Source organism: Mustela erminea, chromosome 3, assembly GCF_009829155.1.
Source record: "Mustela erminea isolate mMusErm1 chromosome 3, mMusErm1.Pri, whole genome shotgun sequence".
Lineage (NCBI taxonomy): Eukaryota > Metazoa > Chordata > Mammalia > Carnivora > Mustelidae > Mustela > Mustela erminea.
Genome location: NC_045616.1, coordinates 34,394,523 through 34,417,771, shown reverse-complemented (window position 1 = coordinate 34,417,771; position 23,249 = coordinate 34,394,523). Strand labels below are relative to the sequence as shown.

The 23,249-nt window shown below is 35.6% G+C and overlaps 1 protein-coding gene across 6 annotated transcripts in view; it reads left to right on the top strand.

Annotated features, from left to right (window-relative positions):
- The window catches only part of FER (FER tyrosine kinase), a 468,361-nt gene that overhangs the window by 147,097 nt on the left and 298,015 nt on the right, over nt 1-23,249 (top strand). Inside the window, exon 11 of one of the 6 annotated variants that reach the window (XM_032335595.1) lies at nt 4,162-4,188. The exons of the other annotated variants lie outside the window; for them this stretch is intronic. Within the exon in view, the coding sequence (XP_032191486.1) occupies nt 4,162-4,173 (12 nt within the window). The 3' untranslated portion in view covers nt 4,174-4,188. Of the gene's footprint in view, nt 1-4,161; nt 4,189-23,249 lie in introns of those variants that run through there. 6 annotated transcript variants of the gene reach the window in all.

Genomic DNA, 23,249 nt, shown 5'->3' with positions numbered 1-23,249 from the left:
CCTGGCCTTAGATGCAATAGAAATGAATACATACACTTCCCAAAAGATATGTACAAGAATATTCACAGGAGCACACTCTTTATATCAGACCCAAACTTAAATTACACAGGCCATCTTTTATCTCCCTGTCACCCATTCCCTGCCCATATAATGATATATATTTTTTTTGGACTCTATACTTCCCTCCCTTCTCTTCTCTTTTGTTAACAAGCCAGGGTTAACTCTAATGTTTGCTGAGAAAGTGTTGTGTCTTTCAGGTCTGTTGGGTTGAAAAAAGTTTGAGGACTATTGCACAAAGGATGTTGCCTTAAACAGCTCTTTTAAATTCTGAGTGCCTCTTGGGAAAGTAACATATTAAGTTTTGTGAGATATTAATAGTTACCTCCAATCATGGGTCTTAGGAGAGCTGAAGAAAGTGCAAGTCACCCTGCAAGGAGGTAGGGCAAGCTTTGCAGTTCTAATACAGATCGACAGCCTCGTGAGTGGGTGTGGTGTTGGAAAGCAAAGTTAGAGATTGCTGAAGATGAATTTAGTCTATTTTGCAATTTTGTCTAAACCTGGCTCTTTCCTTTTCAGAAATAATTTTGATTGAGAGAAGTATGTGGAAAAAAAGACTAGAGGAGAAAGCTAAGGAAAAGTTCTTGAAATTTTGGGAAGGAGAACTGACTTCTGTAGTATTGGCAGGAATGGGAGAGGGCTATAGGGGAAACAAATGGGCTTAGCACGTGCAAGGAGGATGTGGGTTGGCAGGTAATATGGGAGGTAATTGAAATAAAGTAGTCTATAGATTATGAAGGGTGGCTGGTTTCAGTGGCTGAAAGACCAAGAATTGGACTGGTAGAGGTGGAAGGTCAGACCGAATCAAATGGGATCCAGTTGGTAAGAAAAGCTTTAGTTGTTTTTTGAGATGTTTCATTAATCTAAGAGCCACTAGAATCTTAGATGTTCCAAATAGTCAGAAACTACTGAAATGGTTTGTGTTTAAATGATTTGTGTCCCTTTTTCTTTTTCTTTTTTACAATTAGATACAGTGTTTGTGGAACCAGAACATTGTTCTTATCCCACAAAAGTGTTTTGTGGTTTTGACTAGGGGATAAATCAGGCTCTTCTAAATAAAATTTACTTTTGGAGAGAACTCTTCTTTCTCCCCATGCTGTGTCTCTAAGGCCGCTAAGGAAGAATCAAGACAGGAAAAAAGAGAGATCTGGTGAGAGGAGAACAGTAACAACAGAAACGAATGACTATGTATCTTCTTTTGTTTTATTTATTTATTTATTTATTTATTTTTTTAAGATTTTATTTATTTACTTGACAGAGAGAGATCACAAGTAGGCAGAGAGGCAGGCAGAGAGAGAGGGGGGAAGCAGGCCCCCTGCTGAGCAGAGAGCCTGATGTGGGACTCGATCCCAGGACCCTGAGATCATGTCCTGAGCTGAAGGCAGCGGCTTAACCCACTGAGCCACCCAGGTGCCCTGACTATGTATGTTCTTCATGGAGGTGAAGAAGATAAAAGATAGAGAACAGGAGGGACAACAGAAAATACAGAAATAAGAGGTAGGTCATAGTCGAAAGAGAAAAGGACTAGGAAAAAGATGTCAAAGGAGAGCATGTGAATTTAAAATACAATAAGAATATTATTGAACCAAGCTAACTCAAAGGTGTCAACATTTTTGCTTTAAAAAATAGTTTAGTAAAATCTATCAAGGGATAAAATTTGTGGTTCAGATACTTAGTAAAATTCATTCTCAAATTTTCAACTTTTAAGTCAAGAACCAAATTATAATTTTTAAAAAGATTTTGAGAGAGAGAGAGAGAGAATATGAGTGGGGAGGAGGCAGAGAGAGGTGGGGAGAGAGAGAAACAGACTCCCTGCGGTAACAGGGAGCCTGACTTGGGGCTCAATCCCAGGACCCTGGGATCATGACCTGAGTCAAAGGCAGAACACTTAACTGACTGAGCCACCCAGGTGCCCCCCAGATTTTAATATTTTAAGAAATTTTTTTTCTATGTAGTTATTTAACACTAAATTATTGATTACCAAGTGGTTTTTGGAGTTTTTAATAAGAAAATATTAAAGTGGACTATTTTGATGTTTTCTATAATAATGTAGTCCCTCCAAATGAAATCTGAAATATCATAATTTATTTTAACATTTGTGGGTAGGAGGTATGGATGAATATACACTTTCATTATACAGTTACTTCAATTTGCTATTAATTATGTCACTTAGAGCTTATGTTAGCAGTATTTAATTATTACAGATATCTATACTTCTTGATATGGTGAGCCTTTTTCAGTTTTATTACTTATAAAATATTCATAGTCTTTTGCCATTTATTAGTCTCCAGTGCAGGTGTATTATTAGAAGAGAAAATTGCTAGATAACTCCTTCACATTCACTCAAAGTTAGATGACAAAGATGAAATTTAAGTCATCATGAAAACTCTTACTGAAATCCCTTTTTGTCTACTCTTTGTGCATAATAGAATTATATAGACATTTTCTGTAACTATAGTCAATTTCATATCATATTTGATCATGTTCTCAAGGATTTAATTTTGGAACTTAAAACTAATAAAAATTAATTGAACATGGGATTTTACATTTTGATCAGATAGTCTTTTTTAGTATGATACAATGAATATTTTATGTCATCTTTTATTTGTATAATTGTTTATTAAAAATGTGTTTAAATTGGAAAGCCTCTTTTCCAGCCTCTTTTGATAATAATGAAAATACATGAGATTTCTTTTTTTTAATTTCAGAAACTATCTAATGGTATAGATATGCAATACAAACATGTTGATTCTGACTTTTCACTAGCTCTTTAACTTACCAAGAGAAGTTAATACCTATGCACTTTCTAGCATCTTATGAGAACATAGAGTTTAGAGGTCTCATTTTAATTTGGTGGTTCCTTTTAATTTCAAAAGTAGTACTAGGGAATGAAATCATAACTTTTTATTTTGAATGATATACCATGCTTTTAAGGTAATGTGGTAAATTGTGCAGATACTTAATACTTGGTATATGAGAAGTAAAACCAACATGGACTAGACATAGTGAGGAACACACTGTTCTTTTATTCTCCGTAGGAATTTGAAAGCCCAATTTAATTTCTGTCTGTCATTCTGATAGGCTTCTCGGGTGATTTTTAAGGATGTTGCCTCTTTGCTATCTCCCAAAGTCAAAGTCAGAGACAGCTTTAACCTCTTGCTTAGCAGCTATACAATGTGATTCGAAATTCAAATGATAAAAACCAAGAATATGAGGAAATCTTCCTGTATCTTTCCAGCTTTCCTTACAGTTCTTCATCTGATTGGCAGGAAGGGAAAAAGTGCGGATGCTTTAAGGGTCAGCTGTATCATTTCTAAGAAAGACAGCCCAGTATAATGACCATGTCTAGGGGACTGAAGATGGCAGGGAACATGATGTCATCATATGTAGGTAATCACTATAGGTAATCAGGCTTTTGTCTTAAATTGTTAGGAGAAAAATCTGTTAGCTCTGGGAATGTGTAAACTGCATGTTGCAAGGCTTTTTATAGAGATTTATATATTTTTTATGTGCTTATTTTCATTCACTCATTCATTCATTCTCTGTCCTAGTACCCTGAGTATCTGAGCTAATGTTAACAAGATTGAGCAAAACAGAAACAGAAACTAAAATCAGGACCAGGAAAAATAGGGTTGTAATAAGTTATCAAGACTGAGGTGGAAACTATATAGATCATAGCGTATATAATTACTACACTAGAGCTGTTATTTTGTCTCTAAGCTTCCCAAAAGCCAAAATGAAAAAGGAGATAAAGTCATATAACACTTACTATTAAATAAAAGAAAGCATGTCACATTTCAGGGGAAGCAAAGCTTTTCATTGCATTTAGTTCTAATAGAATTTCTTACTGGAGGCTTTAACCCTGACTTCTGCGGTGACAGTGCCCTTGACAATATCACTATAGCTAATGCAGGAAGGAGATTGATAAGGCCATCTCTTGCAGAATCTAGAATCCCTTAGTGGAGTGGAGACCATAACACCAAAATCAGTTTGGTGGGGGTCTGAGAATACAGCTGTCTATAAGCTGGTTTTATCCAAGAATATAATCTAGACTTAGAATAACATATGCTTTTAACAGTTCTCTCTTTGTCCTATTTTTCTCAGCTGCAGTTTTGATATACAATGGATAAATATATTCCCTAGGAAAGATTCTCAGTTGCAGGTATTCTATACGTGTTTGAAGATGGATCCATGAAAAGAATTTATTAGTGAATTTATTTGCTGATTTTTTAAAAAAGAAATTAAAGGCTTGTTTTTTTTCTTTGAAAATTATTGGAAATATTTTATATATTAAAATAATTTGTGCATGTTTGTGAAAACATAACCTCCATAAAATTATTTAAAGCTTGTTCCTTGTTTTGATTAAAAACTAGTATTGATGATTCTCAGTCTTAAACTTCAGACTTTTTGCTTGCAAAAGTTTCTTTGATATACTATACTTAATTAATTTCTCACTGTTTTCTACCTCATTCTTAATTTCAGTTTGTAGATTGTTGTTGTCGTTGGGTTTAGGTGTGGTCACTCTTTGTATAGATTGTAAAAATAAATGGTTAAGGAGTACCATAAATCCAACTATTGTGTGAAATGTGTTCCATGTGTTCCTTGTTGTGATTAAAAACTAGTATTGATGATTCTCAGTCTTAAACTTCAGACTTTTTGCTTGCAAAAGTTTTTTTGATATACTATACTTATTAATTTCTCACTGTTTTCTACCTTATTCTTAATTTCAGTTTGTAGATTGTTGTTGTTGGGTTTAGGTGTGGTCACTCTTTGTATAGATTGTAAAAATAAATGGTTAAGGAGTACCATAAATCCAACTATTGTGTGAAATGTGTTCCATTGTGGAGGGAGTAGGGTTTTTTTGTTTTTTTTTTTTTTAAACATTGATTCATTTATTTGAGAAAGACCACACATATGGGGATAAGTTGAGGGAGGGGAAGATGGAGAGGGAGAGAGAGAATCCTTAGGCAGACTTCCCTTGAGCGTGGTGCCCAACATGGGGCTTGACCCCAGGATCCTGAGATCATGACCTGACCTGAAATCAGGAGCTGGCTGCTTAACCAACTGAGCCACCCAGGGGCCCCTGGAGGGAGTATTTCTCTAAGCAAAATTTAAAATTTAAAATATTTTAAAAATCTATTGCAATTCAACATTTAAAATCTCCCCAAAGGTCATTCTTTGAAAGATACTTAGTTTGGGTCACTAACATTTCCTTCTAATATGTCACTTAAGGAAGATTACTAAAAGAAATGCATGCTAGACATAACATATTATTACTGTCAAATAATCCCGCAGGGAAGGTATTATTCCTACCTTTCATATGAGACTATTGAAGCTTGAAGAAGTTAAGGAATTTGATCAGAATCAGAGTGGCAGATTCAAACTCAAAATTTTCTGACACTGTAGGCAAAGTCACAGTACCTCTCTGAGCTCAATTTCCATATTGGTAAAATGTGGCAAATCATAGAAACCTCACAGAATTATTTTGGAAATTAGTGAGGTGATGTTTATAAAAATTATCCCAGTGCCTGGCATATAACTAAACTCAATAAATGGTAGCTATAAAGAAAGAAAAAGGTACCATGGATGTCCTAAGTATGGCTTTTCAACATAGTTAGGTTGGAGGCTATATTTCACTTTAACATAGTTCACTTCTTTTTTCATAATATAATACGTCAAGATAAGAAATTCCCAGACCTAAAGATAAGAAGTTACCAGCAGGTGGAGCTCAGTGTCAGAGAAACCACATTTCTGAAATTTTTCACTTTATATTTTAAAAATAAAGCTAAACACATACCGTTTTGAAATTTATTTGTGAAGTTTTTCTATTTTAATATGCCTATCAAAAGTCATCACCCTGCAACATACTTCTTAAATATGTAAAAATAATGCTTAGTTATTGGTGTCATAATGAATTCTTTGTTTTATCATGATGACAGTTCATGTGCATGACCAAGATGCTTAAAGTGAACTTCATTTATACAAACTGGCTTAGAATTTCATCATTCCATTCAGTAATTGGACTGATAATCTCAAATTTAACTTGTCAAAACCCTCACATCTGCCACTCTCTCAGTTTTCCACTTCTTAGTAAATGGTATCACCCATAATCAACTACTCAAGCCAGAATCTTGGGAAACACCTTTGTATTCACTTTTTCTCCAAATCTCCCATTCACTCCATCGGCAAGTTCTCTTGATGCCACCTCCAAAGCATAACCCACATCCCACCTCCTGTCAGCATCTCCACTGTGATCATCCTAGTAAGAAGCCGTAACTGTGGCCTGGACTACTTAAGTCATGCTATCTGCTTGCTTCCTTGCCTTCCTGCCTTTTATTTTCTGTACCGTAACTAGAGTGATCTCAATGTGATCTTATCTGTCTCCTGCTAGGAGCCCTCCGGTGGCATCTCTATGTAATTAACATAGAATTCAAATTTCTTACTATAGCCTAAACTACATGATCTTCTCCCTGCCTGTCTCCTCCCAGTGAAGCCTCCTTCCTCATCCCCCATACTCTAGCCTTTCTGACATGATTGCCCTTGGCTACCCAAGATTATTCTCATATTGAGGCCTTTCTGTTTTCTCTCTTTTCAATATTCTTTTACCAGTTTTTCTGATGAATGACTATCTTTCTTCCATCACTTTAGCTCAAATATTATTCCTTTGAGTATCTCTAACTGCTGTAGGTGTAATGGGCTCTCTTATTATCTGTGTGCCCTTGCTGTCATTATGTATCCTGTTGACCCATTTCACTTCTTACCTAGCACTTACTGCTAGTGTCTTTATTGCTCCTCCTTTTCCTCTTCCTCCAGTTATTTTGTTGTCTAACATTTACTATGTAGTAGGGTTCTTCAAAGCATTTCTATGCATTAGATACTTTAATATGTGTATTTATATGCACTAATTTATTTAATCATCGTATTTGTTTATGTATATATGTTTTTAGTATCTGTCTTCTTTTCCTATAATCCCTGCCAGGTTCCCAAACTGTAGCTCCAAGAAGATAGTTATTTTCATTTTGTTTACTGCTATTTCCTTAGCTTTGTGCAGTACTTGGCACATAGAAGTGGGTCCATAAATATTTTTTGAGTACTGGGCCAGCTCTTGGAATCCATAATAACAAATAGAGTCATTGGATATTAAAATAATCTCCCAGGGGAAAGAGAACATTTTTAGGGAAGAAATAATGTCTGACTGATTATTCTTAGAGTTCTTTTCTATGAAGATAATAGGGTATAAACTTAGGTTTTGGGATGTTAAAATCTTAATACCCAGTTCCTATAAGTATGACCTTATTCGGTAATAGGTCTCTAGATATAATGAAGTTAAGAAGAGGTCACTGGAGTAGGCTGTAATCCAATACGACTGGTGTCCCAATAAGAAGAGAAGAGAGATTGACATACAGGGAATACAGCCAGGTGAAGGCAGAGGCAGAGATTGGAGTTATGCCACCATAAGCAAAGGATTGCCTGGGCTACCAGAAGCTATAAAATACAAGGAATGGTCTTCCCCTAGAAGTTTTGGCCCTCCTGACACTTTGATTTCAGACACTGAGCTCCTGATCTGTGAGAAAATAAATTTCTGTTATCTTAAGCTGCCCAGTTTGTGGTACTTTGTTATAGCAGCCCTAGGAAACTAATACAACATCAATTGTGTTTATTATCTTTGTAACTGATCTGGAAGACTGCCTAGTGAGATATCTAGGTGACATCAAAATTTTATTGTTCTGAAAAGCAAAACCAGTGGTATTAGATGATCACAGGGGACATACCTGAATTAGCTTTTCTGTGGGCTAGACCAAAAAGAAAGCAAGCTAGCTACTCTAGATTCTCTATTCCTTGATTGTAAACATTAATTTTGATCTGTTTTATCTACAAGATTATTTCCAGATTTAAATTTTGTGATTTGCATGAGCTATGAATTTACATGCTGGGTACTCAGTAAATGTTAAATGAATATTGAAAGAAAAAATGAATAAGAGCAAACGGAAAATAAGAGATAAAGATGGGAAAATAAAAATAAATTTATATGTATAAAAATATGAATTGTTATGTTTAAAATGATCTAGGGGGAAAAATGAGACCAAGGCAAGAATATTGAGAAACCATATGTATTGTTTCTTGAGTATATCAACCTATTGCAGAAAAACAAAATGAGTAAGTTGCTAATGCATCCTTTGAGACTCTTTTTTGGCAACAGAATACTTGTGGTGAGGTGTAGCAGGGACCCAGCCCAGGTAACACAGTATAATGGTTAATTGCATGAATTCTGGAGCAGAGTTGCTTGGACTTGAATTGTAGGTTAGCCACTTATTGAGCACATAACCTTGGACAAGTTATTTAAGCTTTCTGTGCTTCAGTTTTTTTATATGTAAACTAGGACTTATAATAGAACCTATCTCACAGGGTTATTATAGGAGATTAAATAGGATAATCCACTTAAAATGTTTAGAACAGTGCCTGGCTCAAAAGAAACTCCCTATCCCGTTCTGTCTTACTATTTATTAAATATAATATTTTATGAAAATTATTCCCAGAATATAAAATAGGACTTTTCCCTGATGGGCATGATGTAAAGAAGAATTGTTATGGACAACAAAATCAAAATGTGCCTATGTTTAAAATGGGAAAATTTTAGAGGAAATTTTACAAAGAGGTAAATTTCATTTATTTATTTTTAAATTGCACTGAATTGGAAAGGGAGACTAAGGGTATAGAGGAGGAGGTGTTAGGACAGAATTGTAAACCCAGAAAAGTTTTACTGAATCGACTTTTGTGTAGTAGGTTTCTCTTGCTTTTCCTATTTTTCTTATCTATTTTCATAAAATAGCTTATAATTATTATTCTTATTTATTTTCATAAAGTTCCTTAAAGTTCGGTCCATTTTAAAGAATATTCTGCCCAGTATCTTGGCATGGTGTCTGGCAGCTAGTGATTGTACAGTATCTTTTTAAAAAAATGAATGGATAAAACAAGGATTTACATAGCAATTAACAAATTATTATAGAATAAAGTATCAAAATAGGAGCCTTATATTCAGATTAAAAATAAACGATTTTAAGTATCCCAGACATTCTACTTTTTCTCCAGCCCTATCACCTCATTATGTTAAGCTCAAAAATTCTTGCTGCAAGGAAATTTTTAATTTTATTTTTATTGAGACCTTAAAGATCATTCATGCATAATTTAACTCCTTTCTTTTTGAATCATAGGACTTATAAAGCACTGGACAGTTAGACCTTAGTAAAATTAATTAAATAGCACTGGATTAAGAAAAGCTGTATAGCACAGCTATTTGCACGGTGTTGTTTCAAGAAATGCTTAAAAATTTGGTTTATTCTCAGAGATCTCAAGATCCAAGTTTCTGAAGCAGAAAGACTTTTACAGGTTCTATAGGAAGAAAACAAATTATTTTATTTCAAAAAAATCAATTAGAAAATAGCTTTATTTCCTAAATAATAGATCTTCCCATAATGCATGAGGATTTTCTCTGTATTGCTGGCTAAACAACAATACTTGTTGGATGTACTGATTCCTTTTATCCAGAAGTGACTGGTATACTTCCATGCCAACAGGGGGAGATAGTATCAGATAGGCGATCCAGATCTATGCCTCTTCTAGCCTGCATTTGGCTCAGACAGGAAGGTCTGTGGACAAATTGATTTTTGTGGGCCCACAGTCACCAGCTCTTGGTTAAGATTTGAGATGGAAAAGCAAAATAGATGTCTGTTTTGTGAGTGTAGGCTGGAGCCCGAGTCTGACTCCAAGTCCTGTAAAACTTGTGCTTTAAGGCACAGCTTTGATATTGCCGCCTCTTCTACCTCAGAAGCCAGAAAAGATCAGGTAAGGGGGAAGTCTGGCTCAGGCCTACTTGAGCCACAAGTCAGAAATCGCCTGAGAGTTCAGCAGAGCATCTGCTCTATGCTGCGTCTTCAAATGGGAAGAATAATTTTTCTTGACTGACTTCTGAATATGAGAGTAAACAAAACTCTTTTGAGGGAATACTATCACTCAGATGCCAAATGAACCCATTAAAAATGAAAGTGGTTTGTTTTCCATTTCTATTTAATTTCATTTTTTTAAAATTCACTGCTCAGATTTGTGAAAAACATGTGCTTTCTACTATGCCAAAACATGGCATAAAAAGGGGAAAAAACGCACTTTTGATTAATATCTGAGGAGAAGCATTGCTCACTTTAAAACCTGTGATGGTATTAAGATTTTTGTTTTCCAAATTTCAGTTTTTTATCAGTTGGTGAACCCAATTTTACCTATTTTCAGTTTCTGTGAGGAAAGGAAAGTAATATTTTTCTTGTTAAGTATTAAATAATTGGTGGCAGTACAAGATAAAGCCTTTCACTATGATGCTATAGTGATCTAACTATATAGTTCAATATGAATTTTATAATCAATTCTTATGGTTTAATTTACTAGCCCAGAACACACCGATTTCTTAATATTTTAATGTATAACATATAATTTCTATGAATAATAGCAGTAGAATCCTGTCTTAAATCTGTTGTGTGAGTAAAGAATTATATTTATACATTATTTTGCAGTTTAAACTTAATTGCCTGCGGCCTCCAAGTCCCTTAATTAATGCCCCTATATTTTAGGCTCTCATTCTTCCATATTCACTATGTTAGGAAAAACAAATTCTGGCCCTTTAAATACAAATGGAAAATGTCAGGAGAGTATTCAGTGATTATATACTTTCATGTAGTTTTTTTTATATTTGTTGAGAGTTGTAATAGATATATTAATTCCTGTTTTAAAGTCACCAAATTCCACATTTTAGTTAAGGTGCTCTGAATATTAGTGTCCTGCTGTCATTTAGTTAATACTATTCATAAATAGAAGAATCATTTCTTACACTTGTAAGTTTTGTGTTATCTTGATTTATAGAGTCATAAAAATATTAGAGGATGTAGAATCCATTGGTGTCATCCTGCCCAATCTATCATTTTGTATGTAATAATGTCTCTGAAGCCCAAGATAATTAGTGACTCACACACTTGCTAGTGACTTGTACAACTCTAATTTTCTGTAGCTTTGAAGGAATGTTTTGCTTCTTTTTTACCCTTTGTTTCCGGATATATATTTTTATGACCCTTATTTGGTACTTTTGTGTATTTATATTTTTATTTTTTGTATGTCTCATTATTTGTTCAGAAACAATTTTATGCTCTTTATTGTTTTTGAAATCATTTTTAATTCTCAGTGGTTTTTTTTTTGAAGATTTTATTTATTTACTTGACAGAGAGAGATCACAAGTAGGCAGAGAGGCAGGCAGAGAGAGAGAGGAGGAAGCAGGCTCCCTGTTGAGCAGAGAGCCCGATGTGGGGCTTAATCCCAGGACCCTGGGATATGACCTGAGTCGAAGGCAGAGGCTTGAACCCACTGAGCCATCCAAGTGCTCTTAATTCTCAGTTTTTATTCATTTTTCCTTTCTTTTGCATCCACCCATGCCTCTGATGATTTATCTTTGGCTATTAGCTATTGACCTAAATATAATGTGATTACTTATGATAAATCTCTAAATATACTTTTAAACATTTAAAAATTTATCATTGTCAGTCTGCTTAGTCAGATGTTACTACCATATTCAGATCCACATGTATTAGCTTATGTGATGATTTCATACCTGAATTGTTAAAAGGAGGGTTTTTGGTTCTTAAGAAGTCACTAACCTTCTTTCAGAGGGATGTTCTGACATCTTTGATTTTTACTTTCTCTGATAATCTTTCATAATGTTTCCAGTGAATCGTTATGACCACAGGATGCATACTGACTTTCAAGGGCTTATTTTAGGCAGGAGCCTTCCATTTACCAGAATCCCGGATTCCCCTGGAAATGTGACCTTGTCCAGGGCTAGTTTATCTTCCCTTGGTAAGCTTTCACCTCCCCTCACCCCAACTGTGATGCTGTTGTTAGCCATCTGTTTTCTCCTTTAAGTAGTCTTATTAATGTAATACGAATTCTGTATTGTCTATGATAGATCCATTCTTTACTGTTTCTTCACTTCCCTAAAGCATCCTCATACAGGTCTCCAAGTTTTTTACTGTTCCCTCTGGAATCTTATTCTAGTAAGCAAACTCCCTTCTCAAGAGAGGATTCCTCATTCTCCCATATTCCGTGTCACTCATCATTGAGAAGTGGTCCTTGATGTTCCTTTATTGTATTTTTGCCTTAATGTGAAAACCTTTGTGTTTTCAAGGCTTGTGAAGTTCAGTTTACTCCTCACAGATGAACTCTTTCATACTTCTGTTCATTCCCTTTCATTTATCAAAGAATAAGTTCCCTGGCTTACTGTCTCTTTTTTATTCCCTGAGGCATTTGGGATGACTCGATCATTCATGTGGCACATCCATCCCAAACCTTAGTTTCTGTGTTCATCAATCTAATATAGTATTGACAGACGGATAGTAGCTGATAGTTTAGGTCAAGAGGCCTTTTGTAAGGATGGAAGCGAGCTCTTTGGGCTTTGTCCCTCTTGAGTAGCTGGCACCATCTCTGGACTGCTTACTTTACACACTTCTTGTTCCATAAGAAAAATAAAACCTTACACGGATAGGTTAATTTTAGATGTATTTCTGTTGCACATAGCTGAGTTTAATCCCGACTGAGAGAATAAGCAAAATTTTGATGAAAATAGGAAAACATCAGTCAGCACAGTACGGCTGTTTTTATTGTTGTTGCTTGTTTGTATGTTTTAGAATGTACTTGACCACAGGAGCTTGTTGTAGTCTGTTTATTAAGGTAGAGGAATTTTACTCATCACGAGACATAATGATAGTTTATAATATTTAAAATTCTGGCCACCACATTGTCTTTAGTATATATCTATATTTTGAAGTCATAGGATTTTCCTTCCCCCCAGCTCCTAGTTTTTGGTTAAATTCTTATGAGGCATATGGTTTTAGCTAGTTTTTAGTTAAATTCTTACGAGGCATTTTTTACTCTGCCAGTTGACAGTATGTCAGGTGTTTTAAAGTGATATACATTTTATCAGTGTTTGGTAATGTGATTAACAGTATTTGTGAAAATAATTAAGTTGATGCATTCTAGATACTTAGCATAGAACTTAATTTCTTCATAAGAATAAAAAAACTTGTAAGGATTTTAAGAGCTATTTTATATGTTAAGAGAAAGCAAGGTAATTGTACATTATTTCAGGTTGTCTTTGCTAATTGTATGGTTTTAGGTTATTACTTTATATGCTCAATTTCTAATTAATGTCATATAAAAATTTATTCTAGTTATGAATAATATAATTTTTAAAATTCTTTATTTTTTATAAACATATAATATATTTTTATCCCCAGGGGTACAGGTCTGTGAATCGCCAGGTTTACACACTTCACAGCACTCACCAAAGCACATACCCTCCCCAATGTCCATAACCCCACCCCCCTTCTCCCAACCCCCCCACCCCCCAGCAACCCTCAGTTTGTTTTGTGAGATTAAGAGTCACTTATGGTTTGTCTCCCTCCCAATCCCATCTTGTTTCATTGATTCTTCTCCTACCCCCTTAAGGCCCCCTGTTGCATCACCACTTCCTCATATCAGGGAGATCATATGATAGTTGTCTTTCTCCGCTTGACTTATTTCGCTAAGCATGATACGCTCTAGTTCCATCCATGTTGTCGCAAATGGCAAGATTTCATTTCTTCTCATGGCTGCATAGTATTCCATTGTGTGTATATACCACATCTTCTTTATCCATTCATCTGTACCCAGCAATTGCACTACTGGGTATTTACCCTACAGATACAAATGTAGTGATCCGAAGGGGCACGTGCACCCGAATGTTTATAGCAGCAATGTCCACAATAGCCAAACTATGGAAAGAACCTAGATGTCTATCAACAGATGAATGGATAATGATTAATATAATTTTTATAAGGCATCCCCCTTCAAAGTACATATATACGAAAATTGTTTTTGCTCGTTTCTTTCTTTCTTTCTTTCTTTCTTTTTTTTTTTTTTAAGATTTTATTTATTTATTTAACACAGCACAAGCAGGGGGAGGGACAGGCTGAGGGAGAAGCAGACAGAGGGAGAAGAGGCTTCCCACTGAGCAGGGAGCCTGACACTGGGCTGGATCCCAGTACTGCTGAAGGCAGATGTTAAACCAGCTCAGCCACCCAGGTGCCCTTTTACTCTTTCCTTTTTTTTTTTAAAACATTTTTTTAAAATTATTTATTTATTTGACAGGGAGAGAAAGAGCACCAAGCACAAGCAGGGAGAGTGGGAGACAGAGGGAAAGAGAAACAGGCTCCCTGCTGAACAGGGAGCCTGAAGTGGGGCTCCATCCCAGGACCCTTGGATTGTGATCTGAGCTAAAGGCAGACGCTTATCCAACTGAGCCACCCAGGCACCCTTCTTTTTGCTCTTTTCTTAAGGAGAATGAAAGGGAGGGGAAGTGGTAGAAAGTATGGTCAAAATTTTAAAACAAAACAAAACGATAGATGGCAGGTGAATACTTCAGACTCTGTTTAATCATTTAGCTAAATAATTACTGAGACCTTTATAGTTTACTTTTTATTATGCTTTTCTATGGACTTAAGAATAGTATTTGCACAAACTTTATTCTGATGAAGCAACATGTCTATAGACATATGAGAACACTGAACGTATGATGAAAATTCATCACAGAATATAGACTCTAGTGCTTCTGTAGGGACTGGGGAAAGAGGGTGTGCATGAAATGTTTTTTTAGCCTTCTCGCTCCGTCACAGCAAGTGAAGTATTTCTGTATCCTAATGTTATAAAGTATATATTTTGCAGTAATTAGTAAATACTGACTGTTTTGCTTGTGGTAGCAAGAAAGTTTTGGCTGCCTTAAAGCTTCTCTTTGCCAAGAAAAAAGAAAGTCTTACATTGAAGAAGCACACAAAAATGATTGCTCTGTTCCAGAATGTATTATTGCTAATCCACTCTAAGTGCTGACAGAAGCAAGGGCAAATACTTTATTAAATAAAGCCACTTGCAAGTCGATTCCTATCATCACCAAATGTTTCCAGCTGGAATCTAGACATCATTCAAGATACTGTTTACCAGAATTCCAGAAATCCTTGATGGCATGGTTTATTTACTGCACAATTTCACCTAATGAAAGGTTAGCTTTTTCTTTGTATTTAAGTTAACAGAAATAAGACACTTGAGCATCATGGGGAATTGAGCTTATAAAGATTATAGGGTATTTGTTTATTTGCTAAAGGAGTGGTCACCGAGAGTAGATAGCCAACGAGAAATGAAAACTCTTTAACTTGCTAATGATGGGCTGTAATGAGAGGAACAATAATAGAGTAGGATTTGATTGATTTAAAAATTGTTCCAGAATATGGCCTCATCTCGAAGTTAAGAATACTCTAAATCTAGTAGTAAACTGTTTTTTTTTTAATTTATTATTTTATTTTATTTTTAAAAAAAGATTTTATTTATACATAAGAGACAAACAGGGAGAGAAAGAGGCAGGCTCCCCACTGAGCAGGAAGCCTATGTGGGACTTGATCCCAGGACCCTGGGATCGTGACCTGAGCTGAAGGGAGGCCTCTAATTGACTGAGCCACTCTATGTTTTACTTTTCTTTTTTTTTTTAAAGGGTGGTCATGAAATATGGTAGGCAAACTATTATTTTAAAATTATAATTCTCTTCTTAATCACAAATGCATGCTATCATTCATTTTGAAGTATATATAGAATACTTATTATAAACATAAAGCCCTTGAACTCCACTATTAGTTGATGGTTCTTATAAACTTAGCTTTAGGTTTTGGTTAGATGTTCATGTTTGTATTTTATAAATTATTATAGATTTTTAAATCTAAGGCAAAATATCAAGTATGATTTTGAGGGGTTAAGAGAGTAGGAAAAAGTGAGTAACATGGCTCTACAGAGTGAATGAGAGGGAAAGGCAAAGGTGTGAGTGGCAAAGGGCTACCAGACACCTGGGTGGCGGAGGTCCTACTGGTTCTGCTCACTAAGTAACTGAAGTGGGAGAGCAGATGGGATCTAATGATTTCAGTTTGGGATGCTAAGTTTGATGTGTCCTGAACTTTCTTCCAGACATGACTGGCAGGCACTTTGGTATGCCCTTCTGAAGCTGGAGATTAAGACTTAAGAGTGATCAGTATAATTAAAGCAGAGAGGAGACAAAGAAAGAGAAGAAATATGAAATATAAGGACTGGAAACCTTTCTTTGATTTTGGCAATTTTTAGGAGATTGTTAGTGACTTCAGTGGGAATAGTATCTGTGAAGTGGTGAGGGTGGCGATCAAATTGCAGTGGAAGTGGGTGTGAGCAGGGGGAAGAAGTGAGGTTTCACTTGAAGAAGCAGTTTCAGAATATTTAAGAATAACATATACTTGCAATTAAGTCCAGAATGTGGGACTTTAGACAAGTCATTTCATCTTGCTGAGTCTCAGCTTTTCCATTTGTAAAATGGAGATAATAATGATTTTTTATTTTATTTTTTTTTAAACTTATTTATTTACTTGAGGGGGAGAGAGCACAGAGGGAGAGGGAGAAACAGATCCCTGCAGAGCAGGGAGCCTGATGTGGGGCTTGATCCCAGGACCCTGGGATCATTACCTGAGCAGAAGGCAGTTGCTTAACAGTCTGGGCCACATCGGCATCCCATTTTTTTATTGTTTTTAAAGGATTAAATGATAAAACAGGAAAGTTGTAGTTTGCTTTATACAACAGTAACACACCAAATAATTGTAATTACTTTTTTTATTTTTTTAAAAAGATTTTATTTATTCATTTGAGACCGAGAGAGAAAGAGAGAGAGAGAGAGCATGATCAGCAGAGAGAGGTGAAGGGAGAGGGAGAAGCAGGCTTCCTGCTTAACAGGGAGCCTGACTCGGGGCTGGATCATGACCAGAGCTGAAGGTGGACACTTAACTAACTGAGATACCCAGGCACCCCATAATTGTAATTATTAACAGAAGACAGTATACACTGCTCAGGAGAATTTTGGATAAGCAGGAAAGGGGAGTAATGACATGGTAGTTTTGAAGGATGCACAGGGTCAAGAAAAGTGTTATTTTTTAGTTTTAGTTTTTTTAGTTTTAAAAGGATGGGAGCGTTGACAGAATCAGTAGATATAGAATTACAGATGACTTCCACTTATAGAATTTCATTTGTAAAAGTATAGATGAGTTTGCTTACAGGAATGAGTAGAGAGGAATTATCAGCAGAGAGGAAGACATTAAAAATTTAGATGAAAGAGAGGATAAAGGGAGTAGGTTAATAGAATGAAATTGAAAGGAAGTAGAAGTGCATTGTGGGATAGATAGAGAAGTTGGTCTTGAGGAGAATCCAAGCCATCTCCTGAAGAGAGGAAGGGAGGAAAGCAGTGTGTGTGGATGCAGTTGAAAGTGCAGGGTAAAATATAAAGTTCAATGAAAATAATAAGTGACAGTAAGAGACTTTGGGGGATTTCAGTGGAGAAATCTGTAAAACACCTGGCTATTTGAGTCTGGAACACAGGAGACAAGTCTGTCTTGGTTGTCATAGAGAAAGGAGTCATTTCTGAACATTCCACAGAAACAGATTTTTTTTTTGTTGTTGTTGTTGTTGTTGTTGTTGTTGTTTCTCACTGATAGCTCCCTAGAGTCTAGATTATAGTCTGGAACAGTATAGTTGTTCATCAAATATTTGCTCAAAATAAATATGTAAATAAAACAGACCATGTAGGAAGATGTTGTAGTGTGAGGAAAAGGCTAAGGCCAGAAGCTTGGGGAACTCCAGGTGGGTAGGACAAGTAAGGCTTATAGTGGAGACTGGGGAGTAACAGAAGAAGTGAAAGAGGCCATCCAAGAGAACAGATGCCTCATAAAGAATTTCAGGAAAGGAGCAGCCAGGAAGAGGCAAATGCTGGGAGACCTTCTATTAGTTTTTCTAGGCTGTATAATCAATTACCACTAACTTTATGGCTTAAAAGAAGACCCATTCATTGGTTCACAGTTCTGTGGGTCAGAAATTCAGTCATGGCATCTGAGTTTTTTGCTCAGGGTCTTGTGAGACTAAAGTCAAGGTGTTAGTTGGGTTGTGTTCTCATCTGGAGCTTGGGGTTTTTCTTCAAGCTCATGTGGTTGTGGTAGAATTCATTCATTTCAATTGTAGGATTGAGGTCCTGATTTTCTTGCTGGCTGTCAGCGGGCGACCACATATAGCTTTCAGAGGCCACCAAAATACCTGGCTATGTGGCCTCCTCCAGCCAACTTCGTCACCTTGAGTCTCTCTCATTCTGTGAATTTCTGCCTTCAAGAAGAGACCAGTCTGTTTTAAGGGGTTACCTGGTCATGTCACATAATCATGTCAGAGTAATCTTAATGAGATTTCACAAATGAATGTAACTACGTTCACATCATAAAGATCATATGCTTTACTCATCAAGAATCTTAGAACTTGGGGCACCTGGGTGGGTCATTGGGTTAAGACATTGCCTTCAGCTCAGGTCATGATCTCAGGGTCCTGGGATGGAGCCCCGAGTTGGGCTTTCTGCTCAGTGGGAAGCCTGCTTCCCCCTTTCTTTCTACCTGCCTCTCTGCCTACTTGTGACCGCCCCCACTCTGTTAAATAAATAAGTAAAATCTTAAAAAAAAAAAAAAAAGAATCTTAGAACTTTTTGCTCCTATTTAGAAACAGTTCTAATAAACTTACTTTCATGTTTTCTGAAATACCATAGATTAGAAACAGCAAAGGGCCAATACCAAGTGTAGATGTTGGACTGGTGGAGGAGTGGAGTCAGGCACTGTTGGTAGCAGAAATAATAACTCATATTTTAGTTAGGATTTTATTTATTTGAGAGAGAAAGAGAGAGATAGCAAGAGAGAACAGAGCAGGAGGGAGGGGCAGAGAAAGAAGCAGGCTTCCTATTGAGCAGGGAGCCCGATGCAGGGCATGATCCTGTGACCCTAGGATCATGACCTGAGCCAAAGGCAGCTGCTTAAATGACTGAGCCATATGTTAGCACAAGGGAGGAATCTAGGGGGAAGAAAGTACAAAATATAGATGGAAGAAATTCCAAAACTGCGTCTTATAGCCTTGACTCAGCAAGATAAAGTCAAATTATATTCATTTTGAACTCTATAAGAAGATAGAAATACATAATTTATTTTGTGAGGGTAACCCTTTTTTAAAGCTATGGCCAAATGAGACATCTCATTAATGCCAATTTAGTTCCAAAGTAAATCATTCTTTTAAAAATTCTGAATTTTTACTCAAGTTTTAAGATACTATAATTAGCCACTTGATTTTTTTATACCTTTAAAGCCTCAAGAGAATTTGTGGATATTTAAAAAAAAAAAAAATCTGTGTATAATTCTTAGAGCAGTGAAGCTGGTTTTTAAAAATTCCAGTAATTAATTCTTTGGTTCTATAAATTATCTTGTTGCTGCCCAGTCAGTGTAGGGAAGGGAAGAAATCATTTGATTTAGATTACATTATAGATTTACACTTGTTATTTTTGTCATTGGGAAAGTTACTTAACCTCTCCAAACTTGTCTTTCTAATCTATAAAATGAGGATAACAGGACATGCTGTATAGTGTTATAGACAATTAAATCTACAGAACAATGCATGTATGTACAGTGCATAGTTAGTGCTCAGTAAATGTTAGCTACCTTCAGTGTTAGAGCCATTTCCCAAGAAGGTCAATATTTCTGTTTCAGCAGAGAATTAGAGTGGTATCTGTCTTCTCTGACATAATACTTAAAACTTAGCAGTAGTGGAATTACTTTTCATCATGTATTAGACAGTATTTAACACAAAAATAATTTGGCTTTTCACTGAACTACTTTGAGATTTAATAAATTTATAAGCCACTGAATAAGGCATTTCTGAAATATGGATCCAGACTTTCCTATGTCTGTATTTCCTGTCTCCACTATTTTAGTGTTTTATCTTTCATAAAAAATAGATCATTTTATCTGTCAGTAATATTTTCATTCATAACTAACCTTTCACCATTCCATCATAATGGCTCTGTGTTTGTGCATGCATTTGTCTTCATATTACCAGAATTCCTCTGTTTTATAATTATTATTAATTAAGTACTACTGGTCCATTTCTGTTTTTATTATATGTCTTGAGATGTGGTATTGAAAATACCACATCATTTTTTAGGTGTAAATGAACAACGGTTTTAATGTTATAAATTTGAATGTAATAACTGTTTCAGCATAAAAATTCAGCTTGAGTGTAATTACTACCCCCCCCCCCAATGCCTTAAATTTTTGAATGAGCGAGCAATGCCCTGCATTTGGAAGACTTGCTGGATGAAATGTAGGCAATGTGTTATAGTGGAAAGGAGAGTAAGGGAAGAGGTAACTTTGTCATCATATGTGTGTCATGGGTCAAGTCATTTCACCTCCTCTGACCTCCATTTTCTCATTTCTTACGAAGTAAAAGGTTGAAGTAGAAAATCTCTTAACTCACGAGGTTCTTTGTGCCACTGATTCTATATAAAATAGTTTTGTTATATAACTACTTCATGGGAAAAATGTGGCAGGATAAAACTTTGGTCCAGTAATTTTTATACTTATTTTCATTGTTGATCTTTTTAATATATGCTCTGTCTGCATAAACTTTTATTGATCAACTTATTTTTTGTCCTGGGAGTGAGTTGACTTTGAAATTTCTTCTTTATTTGCTGGCACCTTATTATCAGAAACAAAATTGGGCCCCAGAATATCAAAAGAAACTTCAAACCACATGTGCTAATTAGTGTGAAAGTAGATGCTAGCAAAGCAAATGAAAAAGTTAGCCAGTGTTTCACTACTGCACTTCAGGTGAATGAAAACCCAGAGAGAGGAAATCTTGGGACCTCAGTAATGCTGAGCTGCTAATATTGCTGTATAGTTTCTGGAATTACTGGGGCTCCTGCTGAGAAGAACTGTCTTTGGGACTGCAGTGATCCTTCTGACAGATTTAGTGGCATGGTGTTGTTCTAATCAGAGGTGTTTCTAAGATCTGCAGTGGGAAATGAAAGAGAAAAAAGTGCATATATGCACATCTTAATCTTATATGAGAATTTATGAGAATAATGCAATTTTTGACCTCTTTTCCTGATTAAGGGTCATCTTTATTTTTGGTTTGTTTAGGGTAGCTGATGATTACAAAGTAAATACCTGTTGTTTCTTTGTCAGCTATGTATTAGTTTCCTAGCAAATTCCCACAGACTTGGTGGCGTAAAAACAATGTAAATTTATTCTCTCACAGTTCTGGAAGCCAGAGGTCCAAAATCAGGGTGTCTGCAGAATTGATTTCTTTTGGAGACTCTGAGTAAGAACCATTCCATGCCTCCCTCCCAGCTCCTTGTGGCCACTGGTCATCCTTGGTGTTGATGTGTAGACACAGCACTTTGGTCTCTGTTTCTTATTTTACATTGCTTTCTCTTCTGTGTTTTTTCCTCTTCTTAGTCTTGCAAGATGTTCGTCATGGATTTAGGACCCACCTGGGTGATCTCACTTTGAGACCTTAATTTAAGTATGTCTGCAAAGTCGCTTTTTTTCCAAGTAAGGTCACATTTACATACCTTTTGGGGGGGCCCCATCCAACCTATTACAGTTTGTGTGTGTCTTCTCTTTAATCATCAAGAAAGTTTTCAGAAGTTGAAGCTTTGATTGTGGGTGAGACCTTTACCTTTAAGAGAAGCTAGTTCTATTGGCTGTTCATTCAGATATTTTTTTAATTAGCTACTCTGTGAGCCCCAGAAATATTAAGTGAATTTGTCCAAGGTATTGTGGTCAAGCAGCTGAAATTTAAATTCAGCTTTGATACCATATTTTTGCTCTTAACCACCATGCTGTCTTGCCTTCCTGGAATAGCTTTTGCCAGCCCCTCATCTCATACCTCTCAAGCACTCTCCCAAATCCCCCAAAAAGAAAAGTTGTTGAAATTTTGGTCAATAAATGTCTGCTTAATTGCTGCAAAGGTACAGTAAATAGAGGACCTTCTGGGCTCATAGTGTAGATGGAAACACTTGATTCTAGTCTTGGCTTTGACGCTAACTCAGAGTTGGATCACAAAACTCTCAGAGCTTCTGATAAAACAAGATTATTTTTCTAGTATCTTCCAGTTCTAAAATGTTATGACTGTTTTTTAAAATGGATTTTTCTGATTGTATTTATAATACATACTTTTAAGAAATAGAACTTTTCCTGTATTTTGATTATGGTGGCAGCAGCGGCGTATTTAGAGAAGATTTACTAGTAATTGGTGCCAGGAACTTTGTTAAGTCCTTTCTATGACATATTAAATACTCTTAGCTGATTTACTGGGTAGAACTATTACTATTCCAAGCAGACAGTACTGTTATTATTCACAATTTATAGAGAAGGAAATCAGTGTACAGAGAGCTAAGCACCTTGTCCCAAGTGATATAGATTGGAAGTGGTAGGGCTAGGATTTGAACTCTCTCTGTCTGACTCCATTATATACCATCCTAACAATTGCTTATATAGGTTCTGTTGTATAGTTTCTATAATTTAAGTGATGTAATATAACAGCAGTTGAAAAACCATCACCCATGGGCCAGATCTGGCCAACTGCCTATTTTTTGACCTACAAACTAAGAATTGATTTTACATTTTTAAGTAATTGAAAAAAAACCCAAAAGACTATATTTTGTGACATATAAAAATTATGTGCAATTGAGATTTCAACAACCATAAATAAAATTTTATTGGAACATAGCCATGTTCATTTGTTGATGTATTTTCTGTGGCTGCTTTCATGCTACAGTGTCATTATGGGCAGAGTTGAGTAGTGGTGACAGAGACCATATGGCCAAAATATTTCCTATCTAGCTCTTTATAGAAAAAAAAAGTACCAACCAATGTAATATTGCTGTTATTTGTTATTTTTGTCTTTGTGTTGTTTTTATAACAAAGACATTAAACAGAACTTCCTTTTATGTAATATAGTATCTTTTTTCAAAGGCATGTTTTAAATAAAATTTTAGAGTATTTCAAATTTCGTTTTTTGTGTGTGGCTACACACTCCTGTCTTTAAAAGTTTTTTGGAGATATAATTGACATACAAAATTTTGTAAATTTCTTTTTAATATTGCATGACAAAAGAAACATTTGTCAGTAAATCGAGGAATGATAAAAATATTTAGGAAATTTATTATTGAAGATTGTATATGCAAAATATATGTGTAGGCATATTACTAA